General features: G+C 38.5%; 1 protein-coding gene across 3 annotated transcripts in view; it reads right to left on the reverse strand.

Moving 5' to 3' along the window:
• The window catches only part of PIEZO1 (piezo type mechanosensitive ion channel component 1), a 627,492-nt gene that overhangs the window by 188,895 nt on the left and 416,690 nt on the right, over positions 1–21,907 (reverse strand). For all 3 annotated transcript variants that reach the window (XM_053706596.1, XM_053705806.1, XM_053707404.1), the window contains 8 exons: positions 19,879–19,990; positions 18,724–18,902; positions 17,778–17,926; positions 17,487–17,663; positions 15,262–15,347; positions 14,910–15,070; positions 3,886–4,062; positions 2,901–3,026 (listed from right to left, as the gene is read on the reverse strand). In XM_053706596.1, coding sequence (XP_053562571.1) covers positions 2,901–3,026; positions 3,886–4,062; positions 14,910–15,070; positions 15,262–15,347; positions 17,487–17,663; positions 17,778–17,926; positions 18,724–18,902; positions 19,879–19,990 — 1,167 coding nt within the window. The remainder of the gene's footprint in view (positions 1–2,900; positions 3,027–3,885; positions 4,063–14,909; positions 15,071–15,261; positions 15,348–17,486; positions 17,664–17,777; positions 17,927–18,723; positions 18,903–19,878; positions 19,991–21,907) is intronic.

A 21,907-nucleotide genomic window follows, 5' to 3' on the forward strand; every position in this document is an offset into this window, starting at 1 on the left:
GAACTTTCCAAAAAGTGTCTCTTTAATGTTAAATTCCTGACAAGGCCATTTAAATCTATAAGTGTATTAAATAGATTAAACTTACAAGACGGTGCAAAACCTAAGCCTAAGTTTAACACTGAATATTGGTTCTCTGTAAGCTATATTCCTGAAGCATTAATGACATTACCCACTATCTCTATTACCCTATCTTATGAGTTTACATAGGTTTCTCTGTTTAATTTTTGTTTGTTCTTAGTAAATACCGATTTTTGCCTGTCAAGCCTCTTCCTAAACCCCCCCTCCGGGTCTTTCTTGGGGGAGGTAAAAAACCTGTTCCATATTTAAACTTGAGACCAGATATCCTGGAGGCTTCAATTCAACGTACGATATCATGAATCATTGGGAGAGATAGTTATTTATTTAGGTTCTGTGAGGTATTTTATTAAAGGGGAGTAACTCAAAGGAAAGGAGAAATGATAGCTTAATAGTATAAATATGAATTAGTTCCCGCAAATGTTAGACCTATAAACAAAACTAAAGGAAAGGGGAAATGAAAGCTTTATAGTATAATTATAAATATAGTTTCAGCAAATATTAGATCTAAAATCTGTTTAAACATGACTATAGCAATTTGACAATATAGCATAGGACCTCTTATTCTAATGAATCTTATTATAATGTATAGGTGTATATATAACCCTTCAATCCTTGCACTAAATACTGCCTTGAAGTCTATTGTAAAATTGTAATATAATAATATAATGTAGAATCTTTCATCTGCAGTGGCAATCACAATATTGTGACCATGGGAGAGTGTATTTTTAGACCTTATATAAAATGAGATTCTTTATCCGTATTGTCTTCAAATATGTATTAACTTATGCATTAACAACACTGAGTAGAACCTCTTCTTCTAACAATTGCTCTCAAACTCTTTTTATGTTTATTTTAACATGAACTTGAAGCCTGGCTGTTCCCGCCTAGAAAAGATAAAAGAAAACAATGACAAAAATGTATCGTCACTTTGTAGGGACTTTTTATTTATTTATTTTTGTTATTAAGCTTATCAACACGGTACTTTTTACCTCCTACCATCAATTCATTGCTTTTTATGCTAGGGAGTGTAGATAAATCTAGCACCTAGCTGTCAACTGTAAAGAACCCTTTGAGATTTGTTCAGGTCCTCTTTTTCCCTAAAATTAGTATCATATCGTTAGATAGTCAAATGTGCAGTTTTCCTGCCTATCATTAGTATCATAATGCCCCCTATACTAGTACGTTTACATAACTATTTTTGCATTCAACTCTTTCTTGTTTTTTGAATTGCCTAGAGCAGTGTTTTTCAACCAGTGTGCCGTGGCACACTAGTGTGCCGTGAGAGATCCTCAGGTGTGCCGCAGCAGACTGACAATCATTATGATTGTTTGGAAATGAATGTCAATATGTCATGTATAGTTTGTAGGAGGCATGGCATGACAGCACAGTACAGTGTGTGTGTGTATATTTATATATATATATATATATATATATATATATATATATATACTGTATATATATCCTGTATTAGGCTACAATGTGTGATTTTGTAAAATGGGATGGTGGTGTGCCGCAGGATTTTTTAATGCAAAAAAAAGGTTGCAAATCACTGGCCTAGAGTACGATAACATAGCTAGTGTGCATTAACTTGTGTAGTATAGTTCACTTTTTAGGCATAAGATATAGACAGATAAATAATAATATAATAAGATCACATTTCCTCTTCTTTCTTTTTATCCTTTGTGTATATGTATATATATACATGCATATGTTGATAGCGAGTATATACACAATAATTGTCAATCTGTAGATTATAAGAGGTTTCCAGCTTTAGCGTAAGTGAACGTAATAGTGCTACAAATTAAAGTTAGTTTATTAGAGACAGGTGAATTCCGTTATGATCAGAGTATAAGAGAGAGCAGAACATCCGTCTCAGTCATATGTGAATACGGGGCAACCCGAAACGCTTCCTGCTTGAGAGGATGTGTGTTACATTGTTTTGTTTTTAACCACTTCTTTTTATTTTTGTATATTTTGTATTTAAGCCCTCGTTGGAGAAATCTTGTCACTTTTTATTTGAGTTCAATAAAGGATTTTTCGCTACTAGCCGTTCTAGCAATCTATTTTTGGCTTGCATGATCTAACAGAGACAGCTATTGGGCTAAAGGATATCCGCTGGGATTGGACCCTGTTTGCTGTGTCTGAACTCCGGAAGTTCGATGAGGAGCTGGCATTTGCTTACAACAGAGGCTTGACAAACAGACGGTTCAGTGGATGAAGTAAAACACAGAAGGTGTAACCCTCGTTAGGTTTTCCGGCTGACCGGAGGAGAGAAAGTCGCTACAACGCTTCAATATATGTGAGTTTATTTACACTGTCTACTTATATCTGCGGCTTATCGCCATTGACACATTTGCAAACTACACAGGGAAACTGTTTTTTTCTATGCTACAGGTACAGGGTTTTACACTGGTGCTATCGCTTTGATTGTGTGATTGAGTGTTTATAGACATATATACACATAAAAACGCAAATACATATGTTCACAACATATATAGACATATATATAAGTGCATTAAAAACATTAATGCAGTATTTATATTTAATATTGGTTTAAACTATGTATTTACACAAGAGGGAGTTGCACAGCCAAGCAAACTGCTTGCTTTCTGTGCAGAGCTTTCTTCCTCTTTTTTTTTCCCCTGGGTGTTTTTTAGTTATCACAAGTTTAATGACCTCTAGTGGTGATTAGAAAAACTGCAGCCCTGTAAACAAGAGGCCCGGTTCCCGTGGAGACCCTGCCATGAAACCCCCCTATTTATCCCCCTGCAGAAATGTAAATCCTCCAAAGATACAAGAGACATGGCTAAAATATAAAGTACCTGAATGTAGCCCAAGATTGGGTAACCTTTACGAACTCCAAACCAGTTGGCTGGGTCAACAGAAGCTTTATACAGTGTGGAGTTAAACATCTCCTCCTCCAGGAGATTAGTGCCATTCGGGAGAGGCTGAAGGCAAGAAAATACTGTTAGGAGAGTTTCCCCTTTTACCTAACAAGAGCAGCATTTAAACATGTTGATTTTCTTTTTGTTTGAGAAAATGTGAAGCAAAAGTTGTTTAAATACAGCAGTATCAGTTGTGTACTCACTTCTAATGCTTGTTGGCAGATAGGCAAGGTAGGAAGTACAAATAAGTCAGGAAGTATACAACTGATATTGTTGTTTTAGTTACAAATTATATTTAAAGTCTTTAAAACACATTTGTTTCTGCCAAAAACATTTTTAACTTGTTTAACCACTTTTAAAATGATGATGGAAACATCCTGAGCAAAATGGGTTTTTTTTAAAAACAGATACAGAAATGTACTTAAACCCCTTTTCTCAAGCTAATAATCTATGTAAAAGATTATTCTGCACATACAGATAAAATAAAGAATATGCCACATTTCAATAGAGCCTTGAACTGGCAGCCATTTGCTACAAGAATTACATTTAATTCAATGAAGCGCACTTCTAATAAAATGTATAGGTATATTCCTATCTCTAAATTCAACTGATAGGTTACTTCATTAAAATAAATCCATTCATACTGACACTAATTCTGTTTTTTTAACCTTTTGTTGTCTTTTTATTCATAATCACATTGATATACCTATTTATATGTTAGCTCATGAAACCCAAACACCTCAAACTATATTACAGTTGTGCCTTAAAGCAAGATAAATTATTTGCAAAAGGGGATGCCAGCTAGCAAAAAAAAAGTAAACAAACAAAAAATTTGATTTATGTAAAAAGCTTGTCTATTGAACCCGATAGTGTCCCTTTAAAAAAAAAAAACATACATGCACAGTGCAGTGTTTGCCCTCACCTGTGTGCAGTTGCTGGAATACTCCAGTGGGTTGACTATCGTTAGCTGGTAGAGCATTTTGCACACAATAATGATGGAACTCCAGATGGTACAGAGGCAGGAAGCCATGTGTTGGAAACGAGAAAAAGGAAGAGCAAATGCCCAGAGCGCCACGAATAAGAAATTCATCACAGAGACCTGAGGTAAAGAGAATAAGTGGGATATAGCAGAAAGGTTTCTACTGAATACCGCGTGCCACATTGGGAGTTTTGATAAGAGGCCTGTTTTCAAGATAATTAAATATAAAAGTAAAAACTTTCATCATTTAAACAACTTTACATATAAATATATAGAAAAGAGAGAAATGAAGACACACTAGTATGATTTTAAGAAAAAGACAGGGAATATAGCACACTTTAAGTATAACAACCCAAGACCAGGTTTAAATAGATCAGCGTAGTGCACACAGAATCAAACACATGTACATAGCAAAAAATGTCATTTTAATATCATGAAAAACATAATTTATGTAAGAGTCCATGAGCTAGTGACGTATGGGATATACATTCCTACCAGGAGGGGCAAAGTTTCCCAAACCTCAAAATGCCTATAAATACACCCCTCACCACACCCACAAATCAGTTTAACGCATAGCCAAGAAGTGGGGTGATAAGAAAAAAGTGCGAAAGCATAAAAAATAAGGAATTGGAATAATTGTGCTTTATACAAAAAAATCATAACCACCACAAAAAAACAGAATTTATGTTTACCTGATAAATTTCTTTCTCCAACGGTGTGTCCGGTCCACGGCGTCATCCTTACTTGTGGGATATTCTCTTCCCCAACAGGAAATGGCAAAGAGCCCAGCAAAGCTGGTCACATGATCCCTCCTAGGCTCCGCCTACCCCAGTCATTCGACCGACGTTAAGGAGGAATATTTGCATAGGAGAAACCATATGGTACCGTGGTGACTGTAGTTAAAGAAAATAAAATATCAGACCTGATTAAAAAAACCAGGGCGGGCCGTGGACCGGACACACCGTTGGAGAAAGAAATTTATCAGGTAAACATAAATTCTGTTTTCTCCAACATAGGTGTGTCCGGTCCACGGCGTCATCCTTACTTGTGGGAACCAATACCAAAGCTTTAGGACACGGATGAAGGGAGGGAGCAAATCAGGTCACCTAAATGGAAGGCACCACGGCTTGCAAAACCTTTCTCCCAAAAATAGCCTCAGAAGAAGCAAAAGTATCAAACTTGTAAAATTTGGTAAAAGTGTGCAGTGAAGACCAAGTCGCTGCCCTACATATCTGATCAACAGAAGCCTCGTTCTTGAAGGCCCATGTGGAAGCCACAGCCCTAGTGGAATGAGCTGTGATTCTTTCGGGAGGCTGCCGTCCGGCAGTCTCGTAAGCCAATCTGATGATGCTTTTAATCCAAAAAGAGAGAGGTAGAAGTTGCTTTTTGACCTCTCCTTTTACCTGAATAAACAACAAACAAGGAAGATGTTTGTCTAAAATCCTTTGTAGCATCTAAATAGAATTTTAGAGCGCGAACAACATCCAAATTGTGCAACAAACGTTCCTTCTTTGAAACTGGTTTTGGACACAGAGAAGGTACGATAATCTCCTGGTTAATGTTTTTGTTAGAAACAACTTTTGGAAGAAAACCGGGTTTAGTACGTAAAACCACCTTATCTGCATGGAACACCAGATAAGGAGGAGAACACTGCAGAGCAGATAATTCTGAGACTCTTCTAGCAGAAGAAATCGCAACTAAAAACAAAACTTTCCAAGATAATAACTTAATATCAACGGAATGTAAGGGTTCAAACGGAACCCCCTGAAGAACTGAAAGAACTAAATTGAGACTCCAAGGAGGAGTCAAAGGTTTGTAAACAGGCTTGATTCTAACCAGAGCCTGAACAAAGGCTTGAACATCTGGCACAGCTGCCAGCTTTTTGTGAAGTAATACCGACAAGGCAGAAATCTGTCCCTTCAGGGAACTTGCAGATAATCCTTTTTCCAATCCTTCTTGAAGGAAGGATAGAAACCTAGGAATCTTAACCTTGTCCCAAGGGAATCCTTTAGATTCACACCAACAGATATATTTTTTCCAAATTTTGTGGTAAATCTTTCTAGTCACAGGCTTTCTGGCCTGAACAAGAGTATCGATCACAGAATCTGAGAATCCTCGCTTCGATAAAATCAAGCGTTCAATCTCCAAGCAGTCAGCTGGAGTGAAACCAGATTCGGATGTTCGAACGGACCCTGAACAAGAAGGTCTCGTCTCAAAGGTAGCTTCCAAGGTGGAGCCGATGACATATTCACCAGATCTGCATACCAAGTCCTGCGTGGCCACGCAGGAGCTATCAAGATCACCGACGCCCTCTCCTGCTTGATCCTGGCTATCAGCCTGGGGATGAGAGGAAAGGCGGGAACACATAAGCTAGTTTGAAGGTCCAAGGTGCTACTAGTGCATCCACTAGAGCCGCCTTGGGATCCCTGGATCTGGCCCCGTAGCAAGGAACTTTGAAGTTCTGACGAGAGGCCATCAGATCCATGTCTGGAATGCCCCACAGGTGAGTGACTCGGGCAAAGATTTCCGGATGGAGTTCCCACTCCCCCGGATGCAATGTCTGACGACTCAGAAAATCCGCTTCCCAATTTTCCACTCCTGGGATGTGGATAGCAGACAGGTGGCAGGAGTGAGACTCCGCCCAAAGAATAATTTTGGTTACTTCTTCCATCGCTAGGGAACTCCTTGTTCCCCCCTGATGGTTGATGTACGCAACAGTCGTCATGTTGTCTGATTGAAACCGTATGAACCTGGTCCTCGCAAGCTGGGGCCAGGCCTGGAGCGCATTGAATATCGCTCTCAGTTCCAGAATATTTATCGGTAGAAGAGATTCTTCCCGAGACCAAAGACCCTGAGCTTTCAGGGATCCCCAGACCGCGCCCCAGCCTATCAGACTGGCGTCGGTCGTGACAATGACCCACTCTGGTCTGTGGAACATCATCCCTTGAGACAGATTGTCCAGGGACAGCCACCAACGGAGTGAGTCTCTGGTCCTCTGATTTACTTGTATCTTCGGAGACAAGTCTGTATAGTCCCCATTCCACTGACTGAGCATGCACAGTTGTAATGGTCTTAGATGAATGCGCGCAAAAGGAACTATGTCCATCGCCGCCACCATCAACCCGATCACTTCCATGCACTGAGCTATGGAAGGAAGAGGAACGGAATGAAGTATCCGACAAGAGTCCAGAAGCTTTGTTTTTCTGGCCTCTGTTAGAAAGATCCTCATTTCTAAGGAGTCTATAATTGTTCCCAAGAAGGGAACCCTTGTTGACGGGGATAGAGAACTCTTTTCCACGTTCACTTTCCAGCCGTGAGATCTGAGAAAGGCCAGGACAATGTCCGTGTGAGCCTTTGCTTGAGGAAGGGACGACGCTTGAATCAGAATGTCGTCCAGGTAAGGTACTACTGCAATGCCCCTTGGTCTTAGCACCGCTAGGAGGGACCCTAGTACCTTTGTGAAAATCCTTGGAGCAGTGGCTAATCCGAAAGGAAGCGCCACGAACTGGTAATGTTTGTCCAGGAATGCAAACCTTAGGAACCGATGATGTTCCTTGTGGATAGGAATATGTAGATACGCATCCTTTAAATCCACCGTGGTCATAAATTGACCTTCCTGGATGGAAGGAAGGATAGTTCGAATGGTTTCCATCTTGAACGATGGGACCTTGAGAAATTTGTTTAAGATCTTGAGATCTAGGATTGGTCTGAACGTTCCCTCTTTTTTGGGAACTATGAACAGATTGGAGTAGAACCCTATCCCTTGTTCTCTTAATGGAACAGGATGAATCACTCCCATTTTTAACAGGTCTTCTACACAATGTAAGAACGCCTGTCTTTTTATGTGGTCTGAAGACAACTGCGACTTGTGGAACCTCCCCCTTGGGGGAAGTCCCTTGAATTCCAGAAGATAACCCTGGGAGACTATTTCTAGCGCCCAAGGATCCAGAACATCTCTTGCCCAAGCCTGAGCGAAGAGAGAGAGTCTGCCCCCCACCAGATCCGGTCCCGGATCGGGGGCCAATATTTCATGCTGTCTTGGTAGCAGTGGCAGGTTTCTTGGCCTGCTTTCCCTTGTTCCAGCCTTGCATTGGTCTCCAAGCTGGCTTGGCCTGAGAAGTATTACCCTCATGCTTAGAGGACGTAGCACCTTGGGCTGGTCCGTTTTTACGAAAGGGACGAAAATTAGGTCTATTTTTTGCCTTGAAGGGCCGATCCTGAGGAAGGGCGTGGCCCTTACCCCCAGTGATATCAGAGATAATCTCTTTCAAGTCAGGACCAAACAGCGTTTTCCCCTTGAAAGGAATGTTTAGTAGCTTGTTCTTGGAAGACGCATCAGCCGACCAAGATTTCAACCAAAGCGCTCTGCGCGCCACAATAGCAAACCCAGAGTTCTTAGCCGCTAACTTAGCCAATTGCAAAGAGGCGTCTAGAGTGAAAGAATTAGCCAATTTGAGAGCATTGATTCTGTCCATAATCTCCTCATAAGGAGGAGAGTCACTATCGAGCACCTTAAGCAGTTCATCAAACCAGAAATATGCGGCTGTAGTGACAGGGACAATGCATGAAATGGGTTGTAGAAGGTAACCCTGCTGAACAAACATCTTTTTAAGCAAACCTTCTAATTTTTTATCCATAGGATCTTTGAAAGCACAACTATCCTCTATGGGAATAGTGGTGCGTTTGTTTAAAGTAGAAACCGCTCCCTCGACCTTGGGGACTGACTGCCATAAGTCCTTTCTGGGGTCGACCATAGGAAACAATTTTTTAAATATGGGGGGAGGGACGAAAGGAATACCGGGCCTTTCCCATTCTTTATTAACAATGTCCGCCACCCGCTTGGGTATAGGAAAAGCTTCTGGGAGCCCCGGCACCTCTAGGAACTTGTCCATTTTACATAGTTTCTCTGGGATGACTAAATTTTCACAATCATCCAGAGTGGATAATACCTCCTTAAGCAAAATGCGGAGATGTTCCAATTTAAATTTAAATGTAATCACATCAGATTCAGCCTGCTGAGAAATGTTCCCTAAATCAGTAATTTCTCCCTCAGACAAAACCTCCCTGGCCCCCTCAAATTGGGTTAGGGGCCCTTCAGAGATATTAATATCAGCGTCGTCATGCTCTTCAGTAACTAAAACAGAGCATCCACGCTTACGCTGACAAGGGTTCATTTTGGCTAAAATGTTTTTGACAGAATTATCCATTACAGCCGTTAATTGTTGCATAGTAAGGAGTATTGGCGCGCTAGATGTACTAGGGGCCTCCTGAGTGGGCAAGACTCGTGTAGACGAAGGAGGGAATGATGCAGTACCATGCTTACTCCCCTCACTTGAGGAATCATCTTGGGCATCATTGTCATTATCACATAAATCACATTTATTTAAATGAATAGGAATTCTGGCTTCCCCACATTCAGAACACAGTCTATCTGGTAGTTCAGACATGTTAAACAGGCATAAACTTGATCAGAAAGTACAAAAAACGTTTTAAAATAAAACCGTTACTGTCACTTTAAATTTTAAACTGAACACACTTTATTACTGCAATTGCGAAAAAACATGAAGGAATTGTTCAAAATTCACCAAATTTTCACCACAGCGTCTTAAAGCCTTGAAAATATTGCACACCAATTTTGGAAGCTTTAACCCTTAAAATAACGGAACCGGAGCCGTTTTAAGCTTTAAACCCCTTTACAGTCCCTGTACAACGGCAAAGAGAATGACTGGGGTAGGCGGAGCCTAGGAGGGATCATGTGACCAGCTTTGCTGGGCTCTTTGCCATTTCCTGTTGGGGAAGAGAATATCCCACAAGTAAGGATGACGCCGTGGACCGGACACACCTATGTTGGAGAAAGGGTGGGCCTCATGGACTCTTGCTAATATGAAAGAAATGAATTTATCAGGTAAGTTCTTACATAAATTATGTTTTCTTTCATGTAATTAGCAAGAGTCCATGAGCTAGTGACGTATGGGATAATGACTACCCAAGATGTGGATCTTCCACGCAAGAGTCACTAGAGAGGGAGGGATAAAATAAAGACAGCCAATTCCGCTGAAAATAATCCACACCCAAAACAAAGTTTAAATCTTATAATGAAAAAAACTGAAATTATAAGCAGAAGATTCAAACTGAAACAGCTGCCTGAAGTACTTTTCTACCAAAAACTGCTTCAGAAGAAGAAAACACATCAAAATGGTAGAATTTAGTAAAAGTATGCAAAGAAGACCAAGTTGCTGCTTTGCAAATCTGATCAACCGAAGCCTCATTCCTAAATGCCCAGGAAGTAAAAACTGACCTAGTAGAATGAGCTGTAATCCTTTGAGGCGGAGCTTTACCCGACTCGACATAAGCATGATGAATCAAAGACTTTAACCAAGACGCCAAAGAAATGGCAGAACCGGAAAAGATTACAAATAGACTAGAAGTCTTTCGGAAATTTTTAGTAGCTTCAACATAATATTTCAAAGCTCTAACTACATCCAAAGAATGCAACGATTTTTCCTTAGAATTCTTAGGATTAGGACACAATGAAGGAACCACAATTTCTCTACTAATGTTGTTAGAATTCACAACCTTAGGTAAAAATTGAAAAGAAGTCCGCAACACCGCCTTATCCTGATGAAAAATCAGAAAAGGAGACTCACAAGAAAGAGCAGATAATTCAGAAACTCTTCTAGCAGAAGAGATGGCCAAAAGAAACCAAACTTTCCAAGAAAGTAATTTAATGTCCAGCGAATGCATAGGTTCAAACGGAGGAGCTTGAAGAGCCCCCAGAACCAAATTCAAACTCCAAGGAGGAGAAATTGACTTAATAACAGGTTTTATACGAACCAAAGCCTGTACAAAACAATGAATATCAGGAAGACTAGCAATCTTTCTGTGGAAAAGAACAGAAAGAGCAGAGATTTGTCCTTTCAAGGAACTTGCAGACAAACCTTTATCCAAACCATCCTGAAGAAACTGTAAAATTCTAGGAATTCTAAAAGAATGCCAAGAAAAATGATGAGAAGAACACCAAGAAATGTAAATCTTCCAGACTCGATAATATATCTTCCTAGATACAGATTTACGAGCCTGTAACATAGTATTAATTACTGAGTCAGAGAAACCTCTATGACTGAGAATCAAGCGTTCAATCTCCATACCTTCAAATTTAAGGATTTGAGATCCTGATGGAAAAAAGGACCTTGCGATAGAAGGTCTGGTCTTAATGGAAGAGTCCATGGTTGGCAAGTGGCCATCCGAACAAGATCCGCATACCAAAACCTGTGAGGCCATGCTGGAGCCACCAGCAGAACAAACGAGCACTCCTTTAGAATCTTGGAAATCACTCTTGGAAGGAGAACTAGAGGTGGAAAGATATAGGCAGGATGATACTTCCAAGGAAGTGACAATGCATCCACTGCCTCCGCCTGAGGATCCCTGGATCTGGACATATACCTGGGAAGTTTCTTGTTTAGATGGGAAGCCATCAGATCTATTTCTGGAAGTCCCCACATTTGAACAATCTGAAGAAATACCTCTGGGTGAAGAGACCATTCGCCCGGATGTAACGTTTGGCGACTGAGATAATCCGCTTCCCAATTGTCTATACCTGGGATATGAACCGCAGAAATTAGACAGGAGTTGGATTCCGCCCATACCAGTATTCGAGACACTTCTTTCATAGCCAGAGGACTGTGAGTCCCTCCTTGATGATTGACATATGCCACGGTTGTGACATTGTCCGTCTGAAAACAAATTAACGACTCTCTCTTTAGAAAAGGCCATGACTGAAGAGCTCTGAAAATTGCACGGAGTTCCAAAATGTTGATTGGTAATCTCACCTCCTGAGATTCCCAAACCCCTTGTGCTGTCAGAGACCCCCAAACAGCTCCCCAACCTGTCAGACTTGCATCTGTTGAAATCACAGTCCAGGTCGGAAGAACAGCAACAGGTAATGTAACATTACTAAAGGAAATATTATCTGCATTAACAAGTTTGTCATGACATTCATTACAAACAGCTGGAGGAACAGATACCATAAGTTTACAGCAAATACACTTAGCTTTGGTAGATCCAGCATCAAGCAGCGATTTTCCAGAAGTATCTTCTGATTCAGGTTTAATCTGAGACATCTTGCAATATGTAAAAGAAAAAACAACATATAAAGCAAAATTGATCAAATTCCTTAAATGACAGTTTCAGGAATGGGAAAAAATGCCAGTGAACAAGCTTCTAGCAACCAGAAGCAATAAACAATGAGACTTAAATAATGTGGAGACAATAATGACGCCCATATTTTTTGGCGCCAAAAAAGACGCCCACATTATTTGGCGCCTAAATGCTTTTAGCACCAAAAATGACGCCACATCCGGTAACGCCAACATTTTTGGCGCAAAAACGTCAAAAATTACGCAACTTCCGGCGACAAGTATGACGCCGGAAATAATAAAGAAAAAATTTTTGCGCCAAAAAAGTCCGCCCGAAGAATGACGCAATAAAATGAAGCATTTTAAGCCCCCGCGAGCCTAACAGCCCACAGGGAAAAAAGTCAAATTTTAAGGTAAGAAAAAATTGATTATTCAAATGCATTATCCCAAATAATGAAACTGACTGTCTGAAATAAGGAACGTTGAACATCCTGAATCAAGGCAAATAAATGTTTAAACACAAATATTTAGAACTTTATATAAAAGTGCCCAACCATAGCTTAGAGTGTCACAAAAATAAGACTTACTTACCCCAGGACACTCATCTACATGTAGTAGAAAGCCAAACCAGTACTGAAATGAGAATCAGTAGAGGTAATGGTATATATAAGAGTATATCGTCGATCTGAAAAGGGAGGTAAGAGATGAATCTCTACGACCGATAACAGAGAACCTATGAAATAGACCCCGTAGAAGGAGATCATTGAATTCAAATAGGCAATACTCTCTTCACATCCCTCTGACATTCACTGCACGCTGAGAGGAAAACCGGGCTCCAACCTGCTGCGGAGCGCATATCAACGTAGAATCTAGCACAAACTTACTTCACCACCTCCACAGGAGGCAAAGTTTATAAAAACTGATTTGTGGGTGTGGTGAGGGGTGTATTTATAGGCATTTTGAGGTTTGGGAAACTTTGCCCCTCCTGGTAGGAATGTATATCCCATACGTCACTAGCTCATGGACTCTTGCTAATTACATGAAAGAAAAATGATTATGTAACAGCCCAAGAGATTCTCTCTAAAAACAACTCTCAGATGCACAGGGTGTCTATATAGTAAGGACCAGTCTTCAAGTATATTCCGTCCAAAGTTTAGAACGTTGTTAGTTCATGCATGAATTAATAAAGCAGAAGCACTGCAGTGTTAGCAAGGTTAGACATTAAACCGGTTATTTGGAGCCACAGTCCATACTTTTATGCACCACTGATTTAATTGTCATCCAGACAATGCAGTATTACAGGATAATTATTTCAAGAGTATTTTCACCTTGAAATATTCTTGAAATAATTATCCTGTACTAACAACTTTCTAAACTTTGGACGGAATATACTTAAAGACTGGTCCTTACTATATAGACACCCTGTGCATCTGAGAGTTGTTTTTAGAGAGAATCTCTTGTGCTGTTACATAATCATTTTTTCTTTGCATACTTTTACTAAATTCTACCATTTTGATGTGTTTTCTTCTTCTGAAGCAGTTTTTGGTAGAAAAGTACTTCAGGCAGCTGTTTCAGTTTGAATCTTCTGCTTATAATTTCAGTTTTTTTCATTATAAGATTTAAACTTTGTTTTGGGTGTGGATTATTTTCAGCGGAATTGGCTGTCTTTATTTTATCCCTCCCTCTCTAGTGACTCTTGCGTGGAAGATCCACATCTTGGGTAGTCATTATCCCATACGTCACTAGCTCATGGACTCTTGCTAATTACATGAAAGAAAACATAATTTATGTAAGAACTTACCTGATAAATTCATTTCTTTCATATTAGCAAGAGTCCATGAGGCCCACCCTTTTTTGTGGTGGTTATGATTTTTTTGTATAAAGCACAATTATTCCAATTCCTTATTTTTTATGCTTTCGCACTTTTTTCTTATCACCCCACTTCTTGGCTATGCGTTAAACTGATTTGTGGGTGTGGTGAGGGGTGTATTTATAGGCATTTTGAGGTTTGGGAAACTTTGCCCCTCCTGGTAGGAATGTATATCCCATACGTCACTAGCTCATGGACTCTTGCTAATATGAAAGAAATGAATTTATCAGGTAAGTTCTTACATAAATTATGTTTTTCATGATATTAAAATGACATTTTTTGCTATGTACATGTGTTTAATTCTGTGTGCACTACGCTTATCTATTTAAATCTGGTCTTGGGTTGTTATACTTAAAGTGTGTTATATTCCCTGTCTTTTTCTTGAAATCATACTAGTGTCAGTTTTTTTATTTCTCTCTTTACATTATATTTATATACAATAAGCTTAAGGGTCTTGCACCTCCTCCCATATGAAGGAATGCTATAGCAATACATGTGTTTATTGCATTGTCTAACTATTTATAACTTCTACTGCCCTTTTGGCACTAGTACTTAATATTTAAACTATTAAACAACTTTGCAGTTTACTTCTGTTATGTAATCTGCTTCATTCTCTTGGTGTCGTTTGTTGAACACCATACCTAGGTAGGTTCAGGGGCAGCCTACGTACTAGGTATTTACCTAGGGCAGCAGGATGTGGGGAAGAGCAAATTATGAGCTATAGGTTTATAACATGGTAACTTCTTACTCTTATACTCCCCAAATGTTTTCTTTATTTATTCATTGTATTATAAATCACTGGTACCTAAACATCTAGTGGGGGGCGCATGATCTGTCAATGCCTTAGATGTGAGAAATGAATGAGATAACAAGCACTAAAACGGTTGTGGGGGGGGGGGGGGAGTGTTCAGGGGACAGCAGATTTCCCAGTGCCTAAAGTAAATATACACCACCATTCTCACCTCCTCCAGTGCCACCCACACGCTGTATAAAGCCACCAGCTTCAGGATATGCAGCTCTAGCAGTCTCCAGAGAAATACCTGCAGCCGGTGCAGAAGTTGGTGGAACTTGTAGAAGAGGACCGTTAGGCGCTGGGCCACCAGGTCCCACTTACTTAACATAACTGTGACAAACATGAGGATAAATAAGGACAGCTTGTTAGAATGGACGGTGATGATGATAATAACTAGTGCGTCAGCTTCTCTCTTACAGTAAACAATCAGAGGGGGGAAGGATCATAAAATCTGTACATAGCAAGAATACAGTCTGACACAACCACTACAGAATACCCCAGCAACATTGTCTCAATTTCACCTTCATGTGTGGAGCCTTCGTCCAGATTCTCTTCTTCCTCATCACACGTCTCCGCGGCTGCCTTCTCTTCTTCCTTGGGTTGTTCACTATCAGACACACACAAACACACTGAGTTTCTCAACCAACTACACTGCGCAAAATCACAGTCACATGTCATTTCACAGAAGTTACTTTTAGGGAGTTAAAGGGACAGTGCACTGCACGTATTTCCTCCATTGTTTCATCAATGACTTGTAATACCAGCTGTACAGTATTAAACATACATGGTAAATTCCTGTCTGTCTGGTTTATTCTTACAATTTCAGTGATAATATATATATAAATAAATATATATATACACACACACAGATATACATATAATATAATGAATTCTATATCTTTTATTTTAAGAGCGGACAAGATATTTCTTCCCTAAACTTATAGCTGGTTATTTACCATTGCATATAGATTATTCAAGATATTTTTATGTTAGAATGAATGCAATATCTGCAAAGTGAAATAAAGCTAAGCGCAATAAAACTAAATACGCCAGTATATAAAAATTTTGTAGTATACACTATTGTAGTGCTAAAAACACAAGCTCTAATTTTTTTAACTACTAGCTGCATGGAACTCTATGGGCCAGATTACAAGTGGAGCACTATTTAATGCTCCCGCCCGAGCATGAACTGCAATGCAAGTTTGGCTTTTTGCGCTTCTCGGGTTGCGCTCATATTATGAGTTGAAAGTAAACTGTTATCACTTGCGCACTAACACGACGAGCACAAAAAGCCAAAGTTAGAATATGGCGTGTGTGTTCTCGTATTACCCCATAAAAGTCAATGGAGCAAAAAAAGTGGGGGGGGAAAAAACACCCTGCTCTCGTGCAAACCCTTCTCATGTGCACTAACCCAACATGAAAATATGAATATTTCACATCCCAATGTTCTTCACATAGAAGAATATGTTCTATTTATTCAGAAATACTTATTTCTACATATATCTGATGGTATTTTGGTACAATATATATTTATTCCTATATATAGATGATTATATATAGGTTATGATATATACACATATATATAGGAATATCTATTTATAAATACTTAGAACATATCCTGCTATGTGCAGAACATTGTAATGTAAAATATTTACAGTAAATACATAGTTAAAACCTTTATTAAATATAAATATTACATAAATATGTTTTTTCATGTTTTCATCTACTTAACTCCAAAGGGCTCCAATGCACTTATATATAAATGTCTATATATGTGTATATATGTATTTATGTGTTTATATGTGTACATAAGTCTGTAAATATATAAATACCCATATAAACACATAAATACATATGCACAAACATCTATACATACAGTATATATACATACATATACATATTTAGGCATGCATATGTATGTATCTCGATGTTAAAGCCCTTCACTTGCCTTTTTTTCTAACACCTGAGACCTCATATTTTTGAGCCTTTATTTTTTGTGCAATATTTTTGTTAAATAACTTCTATTAGATGGTGTTATTATGAGTGTAACTGTACCTTGTAATGTATTTTTTATGTGTTTTGTGACACTTTTTTGTTTTGCAAAACAGTTAACCAGGGCTCTGAGAACACGGTAATCATTATAGCGTAAATAGCGATTGCACTCAAGCTATCGCGTTTACTTTCAACTTGTGATACGAGCAGTAAACCCGACAAGTGCAAAAACCTGCGATAAACCCCTTATCACTCGCGCGTAACTGTTAGCGCTCCACTCATAATCTGGCCCTATATGTTTACCCTTAGAAGAGGGTAAAACACACAGGTAAAGCCTTGCCCGAACTTAATGAGCCAGAGATTGGCAAGGTTGTGTGACTGCTGCTGTTAAATGTCTCCTATTTGGGATCAGCAGTTCTCTACGGTTCCCAAGCAATAATGTTATATGTTTAACAACTTCAAGCAGTTAAAACACAGAGTTTCAAGCTGAGTAATACATTTAAAAAAAAAAAAGAAAAAACACTAATAGGGGCATGTTATTTTTTTAACTCAGACAAAAAAAGGATTGTGGTCTTAAAACCTCTCACCACTGACCGTTAAAACTCACACAGTTACCACAATATAAAGAACAGTTACGCTGCACATTTAAAAAGAATATAGAAGTAAAATTGCTTTGATTAAGCATCTCATCATATTCTCTGAACTTTCATTAACTACTCCCCATATGATAACTAACAAGATGAGCAGCACTCACCTGTCTTTATACACAGAGCTCTCTTTAGAAGAGGCCCGAGCTACGTCCGTGATGTGCATGAAAGGTCGGTGGAAGTAGTGAAGTTGAAGGATACAAGCCAGGAGGAAGAAGCCAGGTATAAGTATGCTGGTGAAGAGTGCAGACACACTGAATTGCTCCAATCCCAAATCACCCAACCTGGAGACAATATTACAAGTTTTAGGAAACAAACAATGTGACGAAGTATCAGAGTTGGCAAAATAAGTTCGGAAGAGCAACGTCTCCTCTTCTCAAGTAGAAAGGGAAACTTACTGCTCATCTGTGAGCGTTGTCAGATTCTTCCAGTACATGGGGAAGTCTTCAAACTGGAAAGTGTAGATGGCAATAAGGACTAGCATAGTGTAAGCCACCACCAGCCACCAGAAGACTTTCAGGAGCTTTCTCCAAAGAGTGTAGCACAGCTGTAAGAAATGGGAAATATTAGAAAACATTTTTTTTATTGTATGTAAAATGGCTAACTTGAGAAGCCTGGAATGAAGTGTAAAGATGAACAAATAATAACTTACACTGTAAATGAATAAGATTAAAAAGACTCCCAAGGGTTGGCCATTTTTATTAGTACAGAAGGGAATAAAAGTAGAAATAGCTTTCTCTCTCCAGTATCTACTAGGGTTGTGCATTCGGATCTTTCAAAAGGATCCAAATGTGAAAGAAGGCAGCCACTTGTGGGATTCGAGCCGCATTTATTCTTGTGAAAGTTCAACACACTAGGTTCTGTGCAAATCCAGATCCAAGGGTGTTGAACTTTTACAATAATATATGTGACTCCGGCAAGAATCGAATACTACCATATATATATATTGTCTTTGATTTAAAAATGTGGTTTTAAAATGAAAATATTACTATTTTTATGGATGTTCAAGTGATGAGAAAAATACCACTTTTATTTGTATGCTTTTGTGGTGTGTTACTGTCCACCAATAGAGCTTTGTTAGTTGTCCTTATTAGCCAGTGAGCAATCTCTCTTTAGGAATGAGTTGTGCATATACACAAATTTCCTGTTGGTTCTTAAATTATTTAACAAGCTTTAAAAAAAATTAAAATTTAAAATAATTGAATCTGTTTAATGTCCCTTTAAGGAAGAACAGGTGACCTGGTAGGACTACATTTAGAATCTAGCTAGATTTCAATATGGGTCATATGCTCTATATATTGTCTACTTGTGGAATAATCTCCCAGCAGCTTCTCAATGACTCACCTGGAATAGCATAAGACACAGTAGAAAGAGAAACATGTACACGATCTTATATACAACCAAGCGTCCAGCAAAGCTGACCACAATGAACATGCCTCCGCACACATAGATCCAGTACTTGGCATAAACACTCATCACCTGCTCTCCAAGACACTTCAGTAGGTTCCGGTTTGTTGTTTGCCCTGGGAGGGTAAAGAGATTACTATCTTGCTCTAGAGGGCAATCACCACATTATAGGGAGAAACAAAAACACATATCAATGGGTATAGATATCAAAATTAAACTTCCATGTTTCAGAAAGAGTGTACAATTTTCATATTTTTTTTACTTATATAATCAAATTTATGTCTTTCTCTCTAGGTATCCTTGGTTGAAAGATCATATTGAAGCAGGTCCCAGAGTTGCACACTATCTGAATCATAAAAGTAAAAGTTTGACTTCCATGTCACCTTTAACAAAAAAACAAAAAACAAAAACATGCATCCCTATCTATCCTATGACATGCTAGAGGATTCATTGTTGAAGACAAACAAAAATGTCAAACAGGTGACTTTATTTAATACGGAAAAGAGATTTCTCTTTCATTTTTTACGTATCCGATTCCCTTAAAATGTAGAGAGAAAAAAAATGTACTGTACGCGTGACCTAAAAAAGGAGTCTGCTGACTGAACAAAACTTTTCCTTAAAATGCATGAAGCTAAGTGACCTGTATTATAGGTAAATTACAGAACTTTTTTTTGCAAATAAAAATACAGACAGATAAGACTTGATAGGCAAAAGGGTACTGAGTTCATCTGGAGAAGTCTAGAAATGTTATGGCTATAATTTCTCTGTGTCATGTTCATAAACTACAGTTTTCGGGCATATTTTGGACCAGACCTGTGTCTAAGGCAGCAGAATTTAAGGAAGGCAGCAAACTCTAAGGGGAAGTCCTATATCAAGACACCTTCCCACTGTGATGCTACCCAAACATTTTATTTCTGAATTTTACAACAAAACAATGATCACCAGCTGTCTTGCATGGCCCCTAATGGCATCTCCAGCTTCTGCCCATACGGCATATATGGGGCATAAATTTGCTTAATTTGTTGGAGGTGGGGGTACTAAAACAATACAAACTGAAGACACAGATAATATAGACACTAATGCTTCACCCACTTGTGTTGGCTATTGTCACTTCCTCCAAAGCAGTTGCCACCTTCTTGCGTTTTAGCAATTCTTCTGTCACAAACTGGTGCAATAGGAGCCAGAAAGTCAGAGTATAAAGAAGCTGAGAAGAAAGAACAGAACAAATTAAATAAAGTTTATTATTTATTCATTTATTAGTTTTCATTCAAATAGAAAAAAAAAACATATATTACTGTTTTTATATTGAACAATGAATGTTCTCTGTCCTAGATAATAGCACATTTTCTTGTCAGGCTTGTAGATGTGCGTCCCTCTCCATCAATAGAGCTCTGGGAGTTGTCATTTTCTGCCAATGGGTATTAACAAGAAGTACAGAACTAATACGGATGTATCAGTTGAGTTTTAAATTTAGACAGTGTTTACTTTTTTCCAGGCTAAAAAAATCTCTATGTTTCCAGCATGTTGAAATACTTATTTTGATATGAGTGATGGAAAATCATTTTTAGCTTATCAATAAACCACTGTTTAATTAGTGTGCACGTGACCGCTATCCATAGATGTATGGTAATTCATCTCGTATATGCAAATATAAGACATTCATACAGAGCAAAAAGGATGGGGAAAGTGTTTAATAGCAGGAGTAATAAGGGACATTTAAAGGGACATTATACCCTAGATTTTTCTTTGCATAAATGTTTTGTAGATGATCCATTTATATAGCCCCAAAGGTTTAGATGTATTCTGATGTATACAGACTTCAGACTGCTTCTGTTTGTATAATTTTTTTTTTCATATTCAGGGGAGGTTCTGCTATCAGCCCCTTTCAGTGGGTGTCCCAGGCTTATCTCATTGACAGTGTTAAATTGGGAGCTTCTAAGTAGTTTTTCTAAAGGTTTTACACTGGATTTTTAGATCAGTATATGTGCATATTATTCTTTATAGTGGTGTCTACTACATGCAGTTAAATGAAAATTGGTGTACACTGCCCCTTTAAGGGGAAAATAAGTAATATTTTTAACTCTAACTGCTGAGCCATATCCACCCTTGTGCTGAGCTGTTTTGGAGTTTTAGCTGCTGTTCAGATTTAAAGTGATGGTAAACTCTACCCTTTTTAAAATCAGATCAGGATGGTTGGTGATATTTTAGATGGAGTTTTATTCATAAGTTGTAACGAAGATGCACTATAAGTTACTTTTTAATATAGATGTAAAATTAAAATACCCTGCGCTCCGCCGCTCACTTCAAAAAATTTTTTTTGTTGTGAGCTAACAGTTTAAATTGTCTAATAAGTGCTCTAGCTACAACAAAAGTGCCATATGGGGAGAGCGCTGATTGGACAACAAATTCAAGCTGTTAAACTCACAGACAAATTGACTTTTGAAGTGGGCAGCGGAGTGTGGGGTATTTGAATTTCATAACTATATTAAAAAGTAAGTTATAGCGCTTCTTCATTACAACTAAAATATCACCAACATTCTGGATCTGTTTTTAAAAAAAGGGAAGAGTTTACCATCACTTTAAGTCCCACGGTAGGTCATTTTTTAGGGGGACACTCAAATTGTATATTGTTTATTTTTTCAGCAGGCCCAAGAGATTCAAACTATACCATTTTATTTTTATATATGTCATGAAATGTGAGAAATTTACAACAAAAAGTGTGATAAACTGCACATTTTTATTAAAATTTGAATAAGCAATGTTGTAAACAATATTATGAATGTTTTTTGTTCTAACCCCTTTGTAAAAAGAAGGGGTAATCCCCATATAAATAAGGGTCTTTGGGGATATGCACATAAGGACTCCTATGAGTTTCTACTCAAATAAAGGCACAATTATTAACGCCAGGTGATCATTATTACCACAGAGAGCGCTTCTGGGCTTTAAAGGGACAGTCTAGGCCAAAATAAACTTTCATTATTCAGATAACATAATTTATGCTTACCTGATAAAATTTATTTCTCTTGTAGTGTATCCAGTCCACAGATCATCCATCACTTATGGGATATTAACTCCTCCCCAACAGGAAGTGCAAGAGGATTCACCCAGCAGAGCTGCTATA

Source organism: Bombina bombina, chromosome 1 (assembly GCF_027579735.1).
Source record: "Bombina bombina isolate aBomBom1 chromosome 1, aBomBom1.pri, whole genome shotgun sequence".
Lineage (NCBI taxonomy): Eukaryota > Metazoa > Chordata > Amphibia > Anura > Bombinatoridae > Bombina > Bombina bombina.